This window comes from Corylus avellana, chromosome 4 (assembly GCF_965113065.1).
Source record: "Corylus avellana chromosome 4, dhCorAvel1.hap1.2, whole genome shotgun sequence".
In the NCBI taxonomy this organism is placed as follows: domain Eukaryota; kingdom Viridiplantae; phylum Streptophyta; class Magnoliopsida; order Fagales; family Betulaceae; genus Corylus; species Corylus avellana.
In genome coordinates, this window is record NC_142493.1 from 2,927,273 (window position 1) to 2,948,590 (window position 21,318).

At 36.5% G+C, this 21,318-nt stretch overlaps 2 protein-coding genes and 1 non-coding gene across 3 annotated transcripts; 1 reads left to right on the top strand and 2 right to left on the bottom strand.

The window, feature by feature from the left end:
• Nucleotides 1–1,584: 1,584 nt before the first annotated feature.
• LOC132179803 (DNA-directed RNA polymerases II, IV and V subunit 3) lies at nucleotides 1,585–6,560 on the bottom strand. Its single transcript, XM_059592580.2, has 3 exons — nucleotides 6,008–6,560; nucleotides 4,977–5,214; nucleotides 1,585–2,486 (listed from the first exon to the last, which is right to left on the bottom strand). Exons 1-3 carry the CDS (start codon nucleotides 6,448–6,450, stop codon nucleotides 2,214–2,216), a joined length of 954 nt encoding a protein of 317 aa, XP_059448563.1. The 5' UTR covers nucleotides 6,451–6,560; the 3' UTR covers nucleotides 1,585–2,213.
• On the top strand, nucleotides 4,650–4,802 carry LOC132180129 (U12 minor spliceosomal RNA). Its single transcript, XR_009440025.2, has one exon. It is a non-coding gene; the product is annotated as a U12 minor spliceosomal RNA (small nuclear RNA).
• A 1,774-nt stretch (nucleotides 6,561–8,334) lies between the features above and the next one.
• Nucleotides 8,335–20,241, bottom strand: LOC132177244 (uncharacterized). The gene is made up of 5 exons (XM_088515463.1): nucleotides 20,176–20,241; nucleotides 19,397–20,090; nucleotides 18,928–19,183; nucleotides 8,731–8,939; nucleotides 8,335–8,636 (listed from the first exon to the last, which is right to left on the bottom strand). The coding sequence occupies exons 1-5, from the start codon at nucleotides 20,239–20,241 to the stop codon at nucleotides 8,335–8,337; spliced, it is 1,527 nt and encodes a 508-aa protein (XP_088371589.1).
• Between the last annotated feature and the right edge of the window lie 1,077 nt (nucleotides 20,242–21,318).

The window sequence follows — 21,318 nt, forward strand, 5'->3', positions numbered from 1 at the left end:
CTATGTGAGGATAACCCTAGAATGAGTATAGTCTTTTTAACACCCAAAACAACGTATAAATAAAGTATTATGGTGTGGGTTCGAATCTCCGCAATATAGAATCTCTATGCTTGATTAGCATTAACCACTTTGGTTCCTATTGATGCCCTGGTGGGCGGTCAAGTTATGGCTCGACTGGTCTTAAGAGTGCTCTTATGGTTTTCGCCGTATAGGTCCCTCCTGAACAGTCCCCCACGGGTTGGTGCTACTATGGTCACGTCCAGGTAAAATAGTCACAATTGCTCTCTCCTCCAAACTTTTAGCTTTCAACAAAAAAAAAAAAAAAAAAAAAAACAGAAACGTATAAATAATTGCAAGTGCTTCTGGCTTTAGACCACGCCCTGAAGCCAGAATGGAGATAAATTGGTCCACACTTTCTATAGACCATGACCCTATCAACCCGTGACATTCTTAGTACACCGGAGAACATGATGCATTGTAAGCATAATATCATGGTCAAAACAAACAGTGTGTAGTGTCTGTACTTTGTTTGTTATGGGAAAAAAATTCCAAAAAGTTGGACCATAGAAAATGATTTCCTTCCCTATGGAATGTTATATACTATTAGTTTGCAGGAAACAGCTGGGTTTCTTGCCTTCCAAACACCAGATTAGTGGAGGTTTCCTACTGATTTAGAAAGTAATTGCAGTTGCAACTCAAGCCCATCGAACAACGCTTGATTATGGCCGACAACTTAACAACAAAATTAACATGTTAAAGTTGACAGGTCTAATTCATTTAATTAAATAAGTTAAATTTAAATTGACCTATATAGTCTTATATACTTGTTCTTCGACACAATCCAAATTTTCAGAAGGATCATCTAAACTTTAAACCCTTCATTTCATTCATATACTATGCATCCAGCATCTTTTACCAGTTACTGAACAGGTTTGATTTAGGACATGGAGATTTAAATACTTTAACTGAACCTACACGCTAACCCATTTGATATTTTCTATGCCAACAAAAGACGAACAAAAAAAAAATGAACAGATGGTAGCTTAGTACATTAATCAATAGTAATTTCCTGCTTATGTAGCATAAGTTTCTGTATAAAGAGATTCTAGAGGGTACATTTTCAAAGACAGCCAAATTCCATGAAACAACTTAACGACAAAAAGGCCAAAAAAGAAAAAAAAGAAAAAAAAAAAAGAAAAAGAAATTCTGTATACCATAAAACCCAGAGAAAATGCCCTCAAAAGAAGAGATTTTTTAACTTTAGTAGCATTGTTATTTGCTCGTACACAGACATAAGCACCTGAATGAATTGAATGAGAGTGTAAATTACCTAACAAATGATTATTCTGCTCCTAATTGTTCCATGAAATTTTTTAATAAGTAAATTTGTTATATGCACATTGGGCGAAACTTAAACACACACGAAGTGTTTTTTTTTTTTTTTTTTTTTTTTTTAAAAAAAAAAAAAACTAACAAATCAAGAAAAGGAAAAAAGAGAACAAAAATCTACATTACTAGAGACATTGGGTAAGATTGTAGCAGAGTTCCATTCAAATCAGGTTAGGTTTTGACAAGACAAGTAAATAGATCCAATATGAGACTTAACACATACCCATTCAATAATATTAGATTAGAATTCTCTAGAATCACTTAGATAACCTATTCAATATAGGACTTAACACATACCCATTCAATATCTTCACAATTCACCAATCCAGTATGAGACTTGACACATACTACAATCTATTTTTACCTCAAAAGCACTCAGTAGAAGACTTCATAGATTCTCATATAATGCTTTCACAATCTACTGATGCAATATGGGATTTAACATATATCCATGCAGTGTCTCCACAGTCTGGGATATCAAACTTTAGATAAATTGTGTAGAAGTAGAATCTATGCTATATCTAATAATAAGCACAATGTACAGGGGGTTTTGCTAGTAGGTAATAAGTCATGACATGACAAGTTCTTAAGGAAAATATAAGTTAATGTCTCAAGAGATCCAAAGACATACTTTGCTCAAAACAGACTAACTTCCACAGCAGATTCCTTTTTTTTTGGTAAGTAGCATCCATAGCACACGTTAAAGACGAGAGAATGGAAGATGCAGTTAGTACAACATATGACCAAGTCCCACAAAGTGTGCAAGTCAATTGATATCCTATAACCTAGAAGGATCAATTGATTAGTCCTCTTTGCCAAAGAGATCATCCTCCTCGCATATGAGCACCTAGTTCACCAAACTGATCATCAGCTTCTACAGTATCATCTGATAGACGAACTGCATCGAGCTTCTGTTTCAGGATTTCAATGGCATTGAGAACCAACTGAGAAGCTTTGACTGCACCAGTAGATTCTACAGTGAATATAAAACTGTCTTCTTTGGCTTCGATCTCCACAAGGCCCGACTTCCCCATAGCATCTGCTTTCTTGATCACTTCATCATCATAAGTGTATGCCTCAGGATCAACCACTACGACCTAAGAAAAAATAATACTCAAAACTTAGGATACAACGACAAACAATGCATTCAAAGAAACAATCACATCAAATACAAACAAAGAATATCATCAACCTAAAATAACAAGGGGTCTTTACAATTACCTCCCTGTGTTTTAGAGACAGTTAGAAATTACCATCCTGTATTTTGGAAAGGTCACTAGACCTGGCTTGCATTTGGAGTAAAATAAAATCATCATTGACAGATGCTCCCATGTGATGTGTACATGTCGCTTGAAGCATGAAATTTAGCCCTCAATCGGTCCTCAGTGAGGCTTAAAGCTTCATAAAAGATGCAGCAAAACAACTCTGTTCTTAGATTTGGAAAACATCTATATTTTTTCCCATCTTGAGGGCTTCATTTTATGTCTCATGTAACACGTGAGAGAATCTATCAATTGGAACAGAAAATATGATGATTTCATTTTACTCCAAACAGAATGGGATTGACAAATAGATTGACATAGAAGTACTTAATATTAGCATAGATAACAAATAGATTGACAAACCTAAATGAAACTGGCCACCGATTATTGAAATAAATTGTGCAGTGTAATTTCATAGACATGCATCAGCAATTGGAATACAAATCTGATAATATAATCCAATTGAGCATCAGCCACCTAAAGACCACTACTATTTTCATAAAAGAATTGTAATCAATATGAGCAAATATTATAACTGAATAACTCAGGTTACAATAGAGTCATGGTCATCTTTAACAAAGACGGCAAACCACTAAAACAAAGGAAAGAAGCATAGCACCAAATTGGTGGTGGCACTTAATGACCATGCTCTCTCTGACCTAATGACAATCCAGTTTTTTTTTTTTTTCTTGAGCATGAGTTCCCCAGCCCATAGTTTCACTGCTGACTATGTAACCCAAACTGGAGAATTTGAGTTTGAAATCTCATCAACAGGCCTAAAATTAAGTCCAATACTTATCCATATTCCAAAAAAATGAAACACTTCTAGGCACATGTTAGTTCTGAGAAAGAAATCCAAACTTGAAGAAGAGCCTTTCCTAAAAGCGAGATTCTAAGAGAAGATTAAGGTAAGGGAGAAATAGACAAGATATCAATGCAACAACTGGGGATTAAGACACAGTGAAAAGAAAATGAAAAACAGAGCAAATAAGCTCCAAAGTAATTTGTTTAATTCCGAAGCTCGTGACATTATTTAAAAGCCTAATCTGAGCCTTCATATCGACTTATTTGAACCCTAAACAAACCAAAAGATACCTGACCTAATACCAATTCATCCTAGGACTAAACATCGCAATAGCTGAGCAAACAAAATCGCACGAAATACAGTTTCTAATGTCATCTAACCATGGTTATACACACTTGAGCTAATAAGAGCACTAGCAGCAAACACCTTAAAACCCATTCCCTTCCCTATATATAGGGAAAATATAAAAAAAAAAACCACAAAAACTCACCCATATCAAAGTCCCTATATTTGACTTAAGCCCTTGGGTAGCTACAGTGTTTCCCAATGCATTAGAAAACACTTTAGCTACCAAACCCAATATTTTATTCACAAAAACTTTTCTCTCTCCTCCTACACGTCTTTCTCTCTCTCACGCCTATCTCCATCTCCTCCTTCCAAAAACGCTTCACCTTCCTTGAACCTCCAATACCCAAACCCTCATTTGATTTACCAACTCATCTTCGTTCTGCTCAGGAAAAAAAAAACTCACCTTCCTTCAACCCCCAACCCATAAATCAACGGAAACGAGAGAGAGATATACAGAGAAGAGAAGAGAGGGGGGGGACGAAGGAGAAAGAAGACAGAGAAGAGAGAGATTGAGAGAAAATAAATATGTTTATGGAATAAAGAAAAAAAAAAAGTAGACATAAAAAATATTATTTTAATGATATAAAAAATATTAAGGGAATCTATTGTGGGGTGTATTTGGATAGGAAATCAAGAAGTAGTTTTATTCCTTAAATATAGGGAAAATGGTTGGGTATCTGCTACTAGTGCTCTAAGACAGCTTCTAATGTCACCTAACCATGAATATTACTCTGGTTATACACACTTGAGGTAATAAGTAGCATCTTCACTACCTTCTCCCATTTCCTCTCCTTTCTTCTCCATGAACAGAAACACATGATAACTTCATACAGGAATATGAAATATAGTCTTAAACTAATGAGTAGGAAAACAAAGTGCACGGTGGGAGCTGCCCACAGCGCCCACAGTAACATGTGCAAGAATTTATGGAGGGGTGCTAGGCTGGCCAAGTGCTGACACTGCTTACTTTGCAGAACTCGCTTGTACGGGCCTTCCTATTGCCCATAAAAAAAAAAGGGAATATGAAATAAAATAAAATAAAATAAATGTGCATTGTAGCATCCTCAATACAAGAAAGTCACTTTATAGAACATATAAAGACCCACATTGTAAAGCTTCAGACAGAGACAATAATGCAAGAGAAACATTTAAGTTACACAAAAACAACCAACCTGTTGGCTAATAGGGTCTAAGTCGAACACTTTGGTAGGACTACTTTCAACCCAACTTCTTTTCTCCTCAAGTGACAAAGTCTCCATCAAGTCCTCATTGATCCTAATCATTGGTTCATACATGAATGTGACGGTCGCTGCAGGTGACCATTTTGCATGGTCTTTGCCAATTCCTTTTCTGGCTATAGCCCTCAGCCTCAGTTCTTGTCCACGCCGTAACTTCACAATGATAATCCCCCTATATACAATATAAATGAACACAAAGATAACAATTTTAATACCCTTAATTGAGAATAACACTTTAAACCTTTTCTCTGATGAGTTGAAAGCTCTCAAAAAAACCACAAAACTTTCTTTGCAATCTCAAGCAGGATAAGAAGAAATAGAGTATAAAACACTAAAAGGAAGAGCATTATAAAAAAAATGTGATCATATATGACACATGGTCTCATTTCCACCAAACATATAAGTGTTGCTCCAGCACTCCTGAAGTAGACCCTACAATATTTCCGGTATATTCTCAAAACCAACCAGCATAAGCATTTCCAAAATCAATTACAAATAATAAAAATATTAAAAAAAAAAAACACTTTACATGTTTTTTTCAAATGCACTTGCTAAACCCTTTGCAATCCCAAAGAAAAACCCTAAATTAGAGAGACTGACAAATTACATCACATTTCAACTTTTTAACAAATTAAGGGCATCATAGCAAGAAAAGTAGGACAAAAATCCCTAAATAAACCCTAAAAAATAGTTCCATTTGGAAAATCAATCACATTTCGAATTCTAAACAAAATAAGGGCAAAAACCCTAAATTACAGAGACTGACAAATTACATCACATTTCAACTTTGTAACAAATTAAGGGCATCATAGCAAGAACAGTAGGACAAAAATCCCTAAATAAACCCTAAAAAAATAGTTTCATTGGGAAAATCAATCACATTTCGAAACTTCTAAACAAAATAAGGGCAAAAACCCTAGAAAGAGAGAAAATTGAAAATCGAGTTGAATTTGTTGTTGCAGTACCTCTGCTCGCCGGGGTCGTTGGGATCGGAGAAGTCGACGGGAACGACAGTGTGGTCAGAGCTGTAGAGGTCCTTACTGGTGACGTCGAGGGTCTGGTCCGAGAGGCACTTGGCTCGGAGGTGGAACTCGACGGAGCAGAACTCGCACTGACCATCACCGTCACAGGAGTCGCAGTCGCGCGAGAAGCGCATGCTCATGGCGCGGTCGCTGGTGAGCGGGATGAGGCCCAAGCGATGCGCGATGAACTCGTCGTTGAGCACGGACGAGTTCACCTCGATCTCCACCAGGTCAATGGCCACTGTCGGCACCTCCGAGATCATCACGCGCCGCAGCGCGTTCGCCACGCTTGCGTCTGTCTCCCGCAGCTCGAACTTCATGATGTCGTCCTTCATCTCCCGGATCTTCACCTTCGGAAACCGCTGGTACGTCGATCCTCCGTCCATTTCTCTTCAGCTTCAGTGAAGGTTCTTCAGTTTTCTTTGATAAAACCCCTAAACACTGGGGTTTTGTTTTGTTTGGTTTTATTTGTATTGCAATTTTCGGATTAAACCCAAAACACTCCTTGAGTTTTTAGAAATTATAAGATTAGTCCGGAGTTTTTGAGTTTTTGTGTTTCCGTCCATTGCCCTCGGCCCATTTAATACTTACATTCTCATTTCTTACAAAATTTCAAATACAATTTTTTGCAAAATGATAAAGGAAAAAAATGGGAAGAGAAATATTTATATTAAAATAATATATAAAAAAATTATTTTGGTTCCTTATACATTGGGTAGCACGGTAACAATATTTAGGAAGACTGTTGCAAGTGATTTTTTGTGGTTTTTTTTTTTTTTTTTTTTTTTTTTTTTTTAAGGAAGAAAATGAGTTATAGGGTATTAGGGTTCTTATAAAACCTATAAAACATTTTCATTAAGGCTAGAATCGAATTGAGCCGAGCCGAGTATTAAATGTTCAAGCTCAGTTCGTTTAATTTTTTTCGAACACGAGCCGAACTCGAGCTTTTCAACGAACTAGATAATCTGTTCAAGCTCTATTCATTTATTTTTCAGCTGAACTCGAGCTTGTTTACGAGCTACCCAATTAATTTAATTATTTCATATATGAAGTTAATGTCGTGATTGTTCAAATTTTTTTTCTTCAAATTATTAGTTATTTAATTGTTGTTAAGATTTATTGTTTGTGTAATTAGAGAAATTAAGTCAAATATTAAATAATCTAGTCTCAATTTATATGTTTATCTTATAGTATATATATACATGCACCTAAACTCACTTATATACACACAAAGACACTTATATCTATATCCAAACTCACAATTACAACAATTCAACTGATATATATTACATTATAATGAACATTTCTTTTTATTTTTTTAGAATACTTAACGTGTTCTCATTACAAAGTAAAATATAATATTATAAAAATGAAGTTATACGAGCTTGTACGAGTCGAGCCGAGCTTATACGAGCCGAACTTAAATTTATACGCACCTGAATTTTTTGTTCAAGCTCTATTCATTTAATAAACAAACCGATCTCGAGCCGAACCCGAGCATGTTCATAAGTAGCTATGCTCGCTTACAGCTCTAATTTTAATATAATTAATACAGCTTAGCTATATGGACAGAGTTTCCTTCAAATTGGGTTGGAGGAATTTCCTTCAACCTAGTCTATAAAAGTGATATGTATCTATTTTTTTTTTAATAACATGTGAAATGTACATGAGTTTTTAATAAAATTTATTTCAACTTTGTCCCTACTATTAAAAAGGCATGAAATTCTTCTAATCCAATTTGGATCGAGGAAAACTATGTCATTGCTATATTGACATATTTCTTTAAAAAGAAAAATTTGAGAGAAGAAAAAGGTGGAGGTGGGATTTTCTTGCGACTTGCCCCTCCAACCCACAAAGATGGCCTGTAGGGAACCTCCAACCCATGGTGGTGGTTGCAAAGGTGATAAGTACCTGGTATAAAGCTTATTCACTCATATTCATTTGTATATAATAGATTCTTCTATTTTTCTCCATATAATCACTTTGGATATCATATAATTATTAGATCGAATATTGCTATGATAATGGAGAGAACAAATTCAAGCCCACATTTCCATCTTCTTTCTTTTCCTCACTCATGAAAAAAGACTATTAATTCAACATTAAAAGGAAACTTCTTTTATTTGCTTTATATGAATACGAATAAACAAGGTAAATTTATATGCTGCATGCACCGGGAGGTGTCAATATTCTTGCCTCCAGTGGGTTACAGTTTTATTGGTGTTTGTATGCGTATGCATCTAGAACTTTTTACGACAACAAAGAAAAGCCTATCTCTTGCATACAACTCCTTGCCCCTCCATACCACTAGCGCAGCTCAACTCCATACCCTCCATAGATGCTCCGTCATGATCCAACCCGCCAAACCAAGCAACAGCGCAGTCGGTGGCAAACAGGCTTGATGTTTCGAAATCCTTGTCCCCTCCCATTACCGGCATATTTGCCCGAACATTTACACGACTCATGTAGTCCGGTCTATATGTTTGTCCCAACACACCGCTGGCTTCGTTACTCAAGGAGAAGAACTTGAATCCAAGGTCGAGGTGAGCGAATGAGTCCCTTCTCGTTATACCTATCAGAATATAAATTAAATGATTAGTTTTTTTTGTTAAGTTAAAATTTTAAAATAAATAATAATTTAATGTGATATGAGAGAGGTTATATACCATAGTTGTGAATCCTAGAATCTTGTTCGGTTATAGGCACAACCTTGGCTGTGATCCTCAAGCGTCCTTCAACTTCAACCATGACACTGTTTGTGTCAGCAAGCCTGATGATGACCACACTTGGAGAGCTTGAGGACTGCCACCTTGCAGCTTCGGATTCTGGGAGGACGATAGGCTCACCATCGAAGGAGAGGGCGAGGCGGTCAACCACTACAAAAAAAGTGGCATTTTCTGACGTGTGCTACAGTATAATTTTTTTGGCACCTCAGCAATTTCCTGACGTTTAATATATAAAACGTCAGGGAAATTTTTTTTGACGTGTGAATAGTCACACGTCAGAAAATTCTGACGTGTGACTATTCACACGTCAGAAAAATCTGACGTGTAAAATACATGAATGTCGGGAAAATATTTCATTTTTTAAAAAATAAACATTGATATAATTGCTGACGTGGTGGGACTTACCATGTCAGCCTTTTTCTGACGTGGTGATGTACCACGTCAGAAAAATTCTGACGTGGCAGATCGCCACGTCAGAAAAAGGCTAACGTGGCATATCGCCACGTCAGAAAATTCTGACGTGGCAGATCGCCATGTCAGCATTTTCTGGCGTGGTGATCTGCCACGTCATAATTTTTCTGACGTGGCACATAGCCACGTTAGTAAAAGTCTGACGTGGCACATCCCATGTCAGAATAATTATATATATTTATATATAATTGTATATAAAATTATAATTATAATTATATATAACATTAGAATTATCAGATATTTAAAATTATAATTAAATATAATTATAGGTATTTCTTTTTCTTTTTTTTTATATATATTTATATATGATATTTAAATATAATTATCAGATATTTCTTTTTTCAGATTATTATAGGTATAATTATACCTAGTTATATATATATATCATTCCTGACGGGCCATGTTTGGCAGGTCAGTAAATGGAATGCGTGCACTCCGAACCGCGCGCCGCGCGTCCCATCCCTCCGGCCAGCGCACCATGCCTCTTAATTAAGAGGCCTGGCGCGCGAGTTTTGAAATTTTTTTTTTTTCTTTTTCTTTTCCCCCAGCTGGCCAGCTGGAGGCACTTCCACTGTACGTACGTGTTCTCTCTCTCTGTTCGTGTCTCTCTGTTCTCCCAATTAAGCATCATTTTCCTCTGTTTTTCTTTCTTTCTTCCGAGCGCCATTGCTGAACCTGAGGATTTTTTTTTTTCTTCTGCCCAAAGTCTTTCTTTATTAAGCTGAGCATTTTTTTCTGTTCTCCACCGGGTACTCTCTCTCAAGGGATCAGTTTATCTGTCACAATTGCACTGTTACTCCGCGCGCCCGCAGCTAAACCCGCCGCCCGTCTTCCTCTCTAGCTACCTCCATTTTTAGCTCCTACAAGAGCTCCTCACAGGTACATATATATGTACATGCATCCTTGTACTTATTTATTTGTTTGGTTTGGATTTGGTGTTTGCATGCTAGGTTGGTTGATGTTTGTGCTAATTTCGTCTAATATTTTGAATTTGATTGTCTAATATTTTGAATTTGATATATATATTTACATGAGGATTAATATAATGCTAGCTTCACTCCATATATATGAATTTGGTTTTTGAATATATATAGCTTACTCTGTCGTTAATTAGTAGTACTCCCTGCTATATATATATATGGCCGTATATATACTGCCCATAAATTCCGAGCATTAATGTTCTAAAAGAAAGATGCAAATTAAAGACGAATCTAATTCACCAAAAAAGGAAAGGAGATAAACCTATGAGATCAATTCATAAGGATAAGCTTTCAGCCTAAATGAACATTGATATCAAGAATTCATAACTTTCCAAAAACAGTATTAAAAATTACTTTTAAGGGGGTGACGCCGGGCAGAACTAGGATTGTTCTGACAGCGTATAAAAGCAGCAGAAACTAAGATTTGAAGATAGAAAAGGGAATTCAGGAAGAGAGAAAATAACTAGTAGGGAAGAGAAAATCCCTAAGTGTCCCAAATAAGCAAACAGAGAAATAACTCTGAAAGACTTAAATTTAATTGATAGTATAAACTGGATTGAAAAACAACAAAGACTAGATGCCTTTATATAGGCTAGGCACCTCCTAAACTAACAAGGAAAAGGAAAAGCAAACCTAATTGGAAAAGGAAAAGGAAAAGGAAAACAAATCCTAATAGAAAAGGAAAAACCCAATCCTTATTGAAAAAGGAAAACTAAAACACACATGCATAATTAAAATAACAATTTTCTAAAATTCCTCCTGCATCAGTCTCTCCAGGTTGGAAAGAACTCGCCCTCGAGTTCAAATCATCTTTTCCTCTATCTTTTGGATGTCCAATTAATCTCTTCCATCCTGTACTTCTCAACATCAATGCAACTTGATACCGGAAGAGAAACAATTTACAACCCATCGCAACATGACTGCGAATGGTAGTTTGAAAATTCTTCATATCATATTGAGATAATTCAATCTTCACACGGTATTCATTTACCATCTCCCATTTGTGCGGCATATAAATCTCCCAAAAAGGATCAACTATTTCTTCCTCATTGAAAATAAAATTTTCCTCCACCTCAATAAGATCTTCATCGTCGACATATGTATCATAAGTTGGTGGAGAATTCCAATCCACGAAACATTGAGAAGGATCTTCAACATCTTTCTCATATTGAAACTCTTCATCAACAAACTTAATTCCAAAGTCTAAGTCTCCATGTCGTTCATCCCGAACACGCTGTTCCTGAAATAAAACAGGCTTGTGATACGGGTTCTCGAAATTGGATTTTGAATTGCGACCGTCAATATCGCAATACATCTCCAAGTTTTGCGCCGCTAGACGCTGGGTTAACCCCGCAACCTGCCTTTGCAAATCTTCAATCATCACGTCTTGTATACTGCGCTCATGGTAAGGGACTTCCTCCTTCGGAACCTGTCCACGTCGACCACGACCACTAGTCATGAAAAACTAATAAAAAAATTCATCCCAAGAAGACGCTAAGCTCTGATACCAACTGACGCCGGGCAGAACTAGGATTGTTCTGACAGCGTATAAAAGCAGCAGAAACTAAGATTTGAAGATAGAAAAGGAAATTCAGGAAGAGAGAAAATAACAAGTAGGGAAGAGAAAATCCCTAAGTGCTTCAAATAAGCAAACAGAGAAATAACTCTGAAAGACTTAAATTTAATTGATAGTATAAACTGGATTGAAAAACAACAAAGACTAGATGCCTTTATATAGGCTAGGCACCTCCTAAACTAACAAGGAAAAGGAAAAGCAAACCTAATTGGAAAAGGAAAAGGAAAATAAATCCTAATAAAAAAGGAAAAACCCAATCCTTATTGAAAAAGGAAAACTAAAACACACATGCATAATTAAAATAACAATTTTCTAAAATTCCTCCTGCATCAGTCTCTCCAGGTTGGAAAGAACTCGCCCTCGAGTTCAAATCATCTTTTCCTCTATCTTTTGGATGTCCAATTAATTAATCCCTTCCATCCTGTACTTCTCAACATCAATGCAGCTTGATACCGGAAGAGAAACAATTTACAACCCATCGCAACATGACTGCGAATGGTAGTTTGAAAATTCTTCATATCATATTGAGATAATTCAATCTTCACACGGTATTCATTTACCATCTCCCATTTGTGCGGCATATAAATCTCCCAAAAAGGATCAACTATTTCTTCCTCATTGAAAATAAAATTTTCCTCCACCTCAATAAGATCTTCATCGTCGACATATGTATCATAAGTACGTAGGTGGAGAATTCCAATCCACGAAACATTGAGAAGGATCTTCAACATCTTCCTCATATTGAAACTCTTCATCAACAAACATAATTCCAAAGTCTAAGTCTCCATATCGTTCATCCCGAACACGCTGTTCCTGAAATAGAACAGGCTTGTGATGCGGGTTCTCGAAATTGGATTTTGAATTGCGACCGTCAATATCGCAATACATCTCCAAGTTTTGCGCCGCTAGACGCTGGGTTAACCCCGCAACCTGCCTTTGCAAATCTTCAATCATCACGTCTTGTATACTGCGCTCATGGTAAGGGACTTCCTCCTTCGGAACCTGTCCACGTCGACCACGACCACTAGTCATGAAAAACTAATAAAAAAATTCATCCCAAGAAGACGCTAAGCTCTGATACCAACTGACGCCGGGCATAACTAGGATTGTTTTGACAGCGTATAAAAGCAGCAGAAACTAAGATTTGAAGATAGAAAAGGAAATTCAGGAAGAGAGAAAATAACAAGTAGGGAAAAGAAAATCTAAGTGCCCCAAATAAGCAAACAGAGAAATAACTCTGAAAGACTTAAATTTAATTGATAGTATAAACTGGATTGAAAAACAATAAAGACTAGATGCCTTTATATAGGCTAGGCACCTCCTAAACTAACAAGGAAAAGGAAAAGCAAACCTAATTGGAAAAGGAAAAGGAAAACAAATCCTAATAGAACAGGAAAAACCCAATCCTTATTGAAAAAGGAAAACTAAAACACACATGCATAATTAAAATAACAATTTTCTAAAATTCCTCCTGCATCAGGGGGTCTATGAGTAATATATCTCATGGACCACAAATAGGACTTAGAAAGAGTTATTAGTTTATACTCAAAAGCCAAAGCTCTCGACTTCACGATTGCCATCAATTGCAAGAATATGCCACGGTTATCTACCTAATTGAAAAAAAGAACAACCTACGAAAACTCATGACATCTTTTTCCATTGGAGCATTATCACTACATGGTCACATGGTTTAATCAACGTATCAACTATGCATGAGATATCTTAGTCAAGCATCCATGTGTACTAGAGCTCACACAACACCAGGGAAGAAAACTATCCACGAGCACACATGTATGGACTAAATAGAGAAATTAGAAGTTAGGAGCCAGTCCTATCATCTATCAATCATAAACAATAAAATAAATTTTGATCAGTTAACACCAAATACAAAGCAAGCCTAAAAAAATGCAGAAAAAAAAGAAAAATAAAAAGAATTACATCCATAATATCAAAGACTAAAACCAATAGATTTATCTCATTGCTAATGGTAATTGAAATAACACTCCAATAGTTTTTTCTGTTTTATTTTTCTTAGAGATTCTTTCTTCTTTTGATAAGTAATAGTATATATATGTATGTATGGATTTTATGACGTTACAAAATGTTTTGTTCTTCATTGGTTTGGTGATACATTAGATTGGAATTAGTATTGTTTTTTATGCTGTTAGTGTTGATAGCGACCTCGATAATGTTTGTTATTATTTCTGCTACTAAACGTTAGCATTGTGTTTGTGTCTAATTTTAGAATGATCTTATTTTCCAGGCGGAAGATATATATATATATATATACACATCTTGATACCATCTATAATCAGACATAGTAGAGCATCGAAGATTGTTCAAATAATCAGAAATTCTGGAGGTGATATTGGAAGGAGTTCCGACAAAATGTTTGATAATTGTATAAATCAAAGAGTTAACGCCATCCGGTTCACCCATTCCGATTTTCTCATCGAAAATAGGCATACCTTCTTCATCACTCTTTACTGCTTTCCTGATCTGATCCCTTCGATCTTCAGTGAGATAATTATCCCACCAATTTCTCAAAGTACCAGAAAAACCAGTAGCAAGTAAATCCACAATATCAGCTTGGCTTTTATTGTAATTCGTGAGATAGGCATTAGCAACCATGGACATATGATTCATCTTATTGAGCAGTTCTTGCTCAGATAAACCGTCAATATTCCATTCATACAATTTATCAGCAGATACAGAGAATTGGGATTGGAGAAACCTTTCCTCAAATTGTAAATCAGGAGGAGTAGGTTTGGAATAAAAATTCTTTGTAAGATTGAAGGGTTTGGACCCGTCATAGATCCTTTGGAGTTTTGGCTCCATTTCAATCTTTCCAAAGTTTTGTTCAAGAATTCTGACGTCAGAATCAGTGGATTCTTGATAAGAAGTTTCAGAATCAGAAGAGGAAACTTTTTTGATACCAAAATTTTGTCCAGAAGAACTGGCACGAGCATGGGTCAATTCAGAAAGCAATTTGTTGACTTTCTCAAGGTTCATTTGAGAAGTCGTTTTCAAACCAGAAGATTTAGACAAATCAGGGAGAGAAATCAGGGGTTTTTCAATCTTTGGAGGATCAGAGGAAACCTTTGAATCAGAAGAGAGAGAGGGAAGTTTCTCTTCGATGCGATCCAACTGTTGTCCTAAAATATGCAAAGGTTGGGCACAAAAATTATTTTGTTCGATAATTCTCCTATCGTTAGTGACAGGGTCCTTATCGTGAGTTTTGAAAGGGGAACATTTGACAACCATTTTGTTGACATCAAGAAGAGTGTTTTCAAGAGGGGGATGAGAAGAATTGATGACAGATTTATCTTCTTTGAAAAATTTCTTTTTGACGACGTTCAAGACATTATCGTCAGGGAAATGTTTTTGAAGATAGTCAAAAAACAAAATATCTTTTTGGGACTCAATCATCATCTCAGTCCATTTGACCTTGATGCGATCTTGTTCCTTTGAAGAATATTTCTTTTGAAAAGCATGCCGAAGAGCACGATTTTCTTTTGACAAAAAATCTTTTGACAAAGCAGGCCAATCAATGACAGAAAAGACATCTTTGATTGGGGAGGTAGAGGTGATGACATTACACTGATGAGGAGCAGTGGGAAGAGGAGCATCAAAATCAGAAGCAGAGGGAGAAGTAGATCTACCTTCGTCATCCGTTAGGGGATGATTTCTAGTAGAGTAAAAAGCAGAAGAAACTTGGGAATCGGTAGAAATTCCTTTGAGTTTCAAACCAGGGTTAACATGACAAAGAGGAGGAGAGGCGTTAAGTGACTCGTCCACATCTTTATCATGACGATGAAATCCTTCCGAGGTTGTTGAACCCGCAAAAGAATTCCTTCGTTCGTTAACCAACAGAGGCCTTTCAAACAGCAGACGTTCGATCCGGCTGGAAAGTCCTAAATCAGAAAATTGATTTTGACAGATCCATCCATATATTGTTGGATGTAATCAAGATTAGATGTATCGTTTACTACTCGAGAAGGTTTTGCAACACCTTCCAAAAGCCACTCGTTGGGGAGGTCAATCTCTTCCCAGCGAATCATTTTTGGAGTTTTGATATTTGCATTCCGAGTAAAACTTTGAATTAACAAAGTTGATTCACCTGGATTATTGATCACAGCTTGTGGATTCAGATTTGTCTTCATCAATTTATAATAAACACGATAGATGATAGCAAGGGGTCTGCTACCTTCTTCCATGTTATAACCAGAAGACAAAACATTAAGCGTCAAAGCTTTTAAAATATGCATATCAGACAAAGAAAGAGAGAGGTTAGGGAAAACATCAAAATGAACAGGACCAATAAACAAGGAAGATTGAATCATTCCGAGTATACTGGTCTTAAAATCAAGAAATCTTGCGTCACGCAAGCAAAGCAAAACAGAAGCATTAATACCAAGTCGAGTCAATGGCTTGACTGCAACTTGAACACAACCAATATGCAAAAACTTATAACCTTTAGCAAGAGAGTCGTTAATGAACCTCTTGTTAAACAGGGTTATAGTTTGATCTTTGCCGGTAATAGCAAAGGTTTGTTCGACAATTTTGACAAAAAATTGAGATTTAAAAGAAGATTTAAACCAAGAAGTAGTGTAAACATCCTTAGCGTCCAGCTTAGGAATGTTCCACTTATCAACACATAAATCATTATCAGAATCAACAGAAAAATTTTCATAGTTAACCACGTCCGGTGGCAAACTGGAATTAGAGCTGACAGAAGAATTAGATCTCCACATTTTGACACACAAACTAAACTCAAAATGGCACACTCAGTAGAGTCTTAAAGGATCTCATCCTAGGTGCTCACTCACTGGGTAAACTCTCTATGGATCTCCTTCCTAGACACTAGACTATCCACACATACCCTTGGCTAACGTTCAACCCACACTGTCACACATACCCTTGCCTACCTTTTTGATTTTAATTATCTTCCTTTTGAATTTTTGCAGTGCCACCATGGCCAGCAAAAAAGATAAAGAGAAAATTGTTTCAAAAGCCCTGACTATAAAGTCAGAATCTTCCCCCCTTGCTTCTTCCCTTCCAATTTCATCTGTTGCCATAACCAACAGATTTGCTCCCTTTGCTCCCTCTTATGATTCTCAAATGTCGTACTCCAGTACACTTGCCTCTTCCAATGATCCCTTTGCTGATAAACCCAGACCCCCCTTTATAAGACATGATAAAACGTTTGTCTTAAAATCTGAATATATGATTCTCCCTTACTACCAGAACTTGTTCTTTGTCGATGTGTATATATATATATATATAGATATTGCATTGATGATGATTTATAAGTGTACTTATTGCTTCCTGATAAGAAAGGCACTTATTGCTTCTTGATTGATTGTTTTATCATCTCCAGGTATTGCGGAGAAGTTGTCAAATGAGGAAGCTATCGACCTAGATTGAGCCTTGTATGTGAGTTCGTAGTTGGTAAACATATTATATATTTTGTTATTGTTTAGTTGTGTCAAACAAAACTATATTTGCTCACAATAGTTATTGTTTGTTTGTATATGATTGACGTATTGACTGCATGTTTGTGATCCATATAATTATATCTATATGATAAATAGTAAGTTGCATTAAATGGATGTTTAGTCAATACTTCGTTTGAGGTTTAATATATAGGTTGGGTCTCTTGTAACTATGTCAAGTTTGAGGTTTAATAGTTCATGGTAAACTGCTTATTTTTGTTAGACTAAGGGTTTTCGGGTTTGTCAACCACTTACGTATGTATTGCCTGTATTTTACGATTCCGATCGAATGTTATTGTTTACTTTAATGATTTGTATGTGTTGTCTGAATTATGAGTTCCTCACTGTTGCTTTATAAGTGGTCAAAAATTATGTAGATGGATTGGAATATAAAAAGAATATATATGGCTATTTAGTATGTCAAGTTTAAGAAGTTATACATTCTTGAATCTGATTTATTAAAAATATGTTTGCTAAGCCATGGAGGAAAGTTTATACTTTATTCAGTATTGTCTTACATAGGATAGAGTAGAGTAGTTCTTTCTATTTGTAGAGTAACATCTTTCTTTGAATTTATTTCTTACCGCAGATTGTGAAGAAGCTTGTGGATGTTGTTGCCTTTGGAAACCTTTGGAAATAGCGGTATGAGGAGCTCATGGATGTTGTTGCCAAGTATGGTTGGACATAGGACGTATTAGTTTGGTTTGATTTGATTTTGTTTTCGATTTTGGTTTGACATATATCATAATATAATTGTTGAATTGACTCAATGACCTACCAGTTATTCCATGCTTGTCTCTATTTATTTCTTTTGTTGATAGATCTGAATGTCGAATTCTATTATATGTAACTGAATTTTTGGACATACATCCTTTCGTATTGTTAAACTTATGTTAGAATGGTTTTATCATGCCATTTGTTTTTGTTCCTAGTACATCCTTAGAAAAGATGACATGAAAAAGTTGGTTTTTTTTTGTACAAATTAAATGGTGTACAAATTGTAAACCAAACATTGAATTGCCAATTCAATTCAGGAGTAAATTGAATTGTATAAACTGTATATATTGAATTCTGGAATAAATTGTATAAATTGAATTCATGAAAGAAATTGGAAATTGACAATTCAATTTGTACAGGAAAAGGATGTTGGAACACATTGTTTGTTGGAAAAAAGAATCTGGAAACAATCTGGAAATTGGAAACAGGGAAATCAGGGAAATAAGGGAAATTTGGAAACAATTGAGCAAAGCAGGGAAAAAAAAAAAAAAAACCTAATTTTCTGACGTGGCATTTCTGCCACGTTAGAAATCTACTGAGGTGTGCAAGCTGCAACGTGATGAAAATTTTTGACATTGTGCGGAACTTCATCGTCAGAATTTTTTGACGTTGCATTTCTGCCACGTCAGAAAAAATTTCTGACGTGTGAGTGGGTAAAACGTCAGAAAATTCTGACGTTTTACCCACTCACACGTCAGACATTTTTTTCCTGACATCTATGTTTCTGACAATCGACACGCGTCAGAAACGACCCGTTAGAAAAATTTCCTGACGTGTCGGACACTAGAACACGTCAGAAATCTCCTGTCATAAAAAAATTGTTTTTTTGTAGTGAACGGAGTCGTCCCATGTGGCAGTTTTCTGTGCGCCGACAAGAAGTTGGTGTTTGCTGAAGAGGATTCCAATTGACTGGACCCAAGTGAAGTCCCTCTTCATGTTCTGGTTTCGCCTGCGGATGAAGTGGGCGTTGATATGGAGGTTGGTGTCGGATACAAGGCAAAAGTTGCGATGTTTCTTGCCATGGAAGTAGAAGGTGATGCCATCGCCGCCTATGAAACGAGGATCTTGGCAAACTGCTCCTGGCCTATCACACCCTGCCATTCAAACATGCAGAAAAACTGTAACGATAATGCTATATATAAGAAGAGTACTAGTATCTTCGGATAGAGATCTCTAACAATTTATTGTTAACAATTGTGAAAGGGTGATCAGATATATGAGATTTACACATTCGGGTCCGTGGTTAACAATTCAAAATTTATTTAGGCAAGTAGGTTTTAAATGAAAAAGTGCTTTAAGAGACTTACTGCAAAGAGGTTTGCAAGTGACACAATCAACCTCATATCCACCTGGGCATGAGCTGGGACACACTTGCTCCATATCGTAGCACTGAGGGTAATTCTTGTTCTTGCATCTGATAGTCTTTGGAGAGGTAGAAGGAGGTGAGGGAGGAGGAGAGGAAGAAGTAGGTGGTGATGGGGTATGATGTGGTGGAGGAGGAGGAGAGGAATAGGGAGGAGTTGTAGTAGGAGTAGATGGAGATGGAGGGGAAGGAGTAGATGGTGGTGGTGGAGATGGCGAAGATGGGGGCGTAGTGCTAGGAGGTGTTGGAGAAGGTGAAGATGGAGTTGGAGGATTTGGAGTGGAGGGAGGTGGAGTGGAAGTAGTTGGAGTAGGAGGTGTTGGTGAAGGTGGTGATGGTGACAATGGTGGGGGAGTCGACGAGGGTAGAGTTGAAGTACTTGGAGGTGTTGGAGTTGAAGCAGGCGATGGAAGGGGTGGAGAAGAATATATTAGAGGTGGTGGGGGTGGAGTTTTGGGCGATTTTGGTGTTTTAGGCGTTTCAGGAGTTTCAAGCGTTTTATGCGTTTTTGGTGTTTTGGATGTTTCAGGTGTTTTTGGCGATTTTGGTGTTTTAGGCGTTTTTGGTGTTTGAGGAGTTTCTGGTGTTTCGGGCGCGCGATTTTGGTGTTTCAGGCGTTTTGGGTGTTTCTGGACTTTCTGGTGTTTTTGGTGTTTTTGGTGTTTCAGATGTTTTAGGCGTTTCAGGTGTTTCGGATGCTAAAGAAACTATTGGGGGACCTGCCTCAGCTATTGCCATTAGCATGAGGAGAAGAATTGGTAGAAGAAGGCTTTTCACGGATTGATCCATGGAAGCTGAAGTTTGAGCCCTATAATTATTTGGTTAATTTTTATCCTCGAGTGGCTTGCTATGAGTGAGTTTGTAATTGCCAATGCACCCCCTTTTATAGAGTTTCAAGCAGTACCGAATCTACGAAATTCCCATGTGCCTATTATTTCGGATCATAAATTCATTAAGCCATCTTCCACATGGTTTCTTCACAAGTCAAACCAATTGAGTTTTCTTGCCTTGTATTATTTATTCTTTCATTTCACTTTTGCTATTGTGTTGCTTTTCATATGAAATTGGCATCACTTACATTTCAAGGAAAGTCTCGCTACCGAGTAATATTATTCTTCACACTTATTTATCACATTCATTTCACACATGCAACATATTTTAAGTAGTTTTTTATATCAGCCACTTAAAAAAAAAAAAAAAAAAATCCAGTTAAAACACGTCACATCAACCGGTATAAAATGAGTATGATAAATAATAATACACTTTTCACCCGTATGATATTCTGTTTGCTTAGAGTAACGCTAGACCCGCAACCAATTTACTATTCATTTACAATCTAGCAACACGTGTCAGCAAATTGTAAAAGAGTCGTAGACGTCTAACATTATTCTGTATAATAAATAAGAGTTTCTCGTAGGCAGGAAAAAGTTGCTCCCCCCAATGTGAATGAGACCCAAACACATACTGCCCAAGGGGACAACAGGATTATCTAACACTCAATTGCTTTGAGTTGAAAATAAAAGATAAATTAAACAAAAAGGAGTGAAGTAACAAGAGAAACAGAGTCTAACTTCTGAAATATATTTCCTAGGAGCCCTTTTCTTCTTCCTCTGGTCATCTGGGTTCAGTTAACTTGCAATGTACGGCACACTTCAACCTTTACACCTTGATGGGTGTGAGGAGAAGTAAACGTGTATGGGTATGCGTATGTGCTATTCACTCATCATGTAATCTAATAAATTATTTTGCAGGACAAGAGAGCATGTCATTGAACATTGAAGTAGTAAAGTACTCTTAAAAATGTAGAAATCTATGTAAAATATAAAATAAGGGAGAATAACGAAAGCAAAGAGAACAAAAATGAGA

Bases quoted from the DNA above. Each gene is read 5' to 3' on its own strand.
- LOC132177244 (XM_088515463.1), bottom strand. From the start codon at position 20,241: ATGGATCAATCCGTGAAAAGCCTTCTTCTACCAATTCTTCTCCTCATG. The intron at 19,184-19,396 runs GTAAGTCTCTTA...TTTGAATGGCAG, and splicing joins CACTTGCAAACCTCTTTGCA to GGTGTGATAGGCCAGGAGCA. The intron at 8,637-8,730 runs GTATATAACCTC...ATATTCTGATAG, and splicing joins TTCTAGGATTCACAACTATG to GTATAACGAGAAGGGACTCA.
- LOC132179803 (XM_059592580.2), bottom strand. From the start codon at position 6,450: ATGGACGGAGGATCGACGTACCAGCGGTTTCCGAAGGTGAAGATCCGG. The intron at 5,215-6,007 runs GTACTGCAACAA...TATTGTATATAG, and splicing joins AACGACCCCGGCGAGCAGAG to GGGGATTATCATTGTGAAGT. The intron at 2,487-4,976 runs GTTGGTTGTTTT...ATTTTTTCTTAG, and splicing joins TAGACCCTATTAGCCAACAG to GTCGTAGTGGTTGATCCTGA.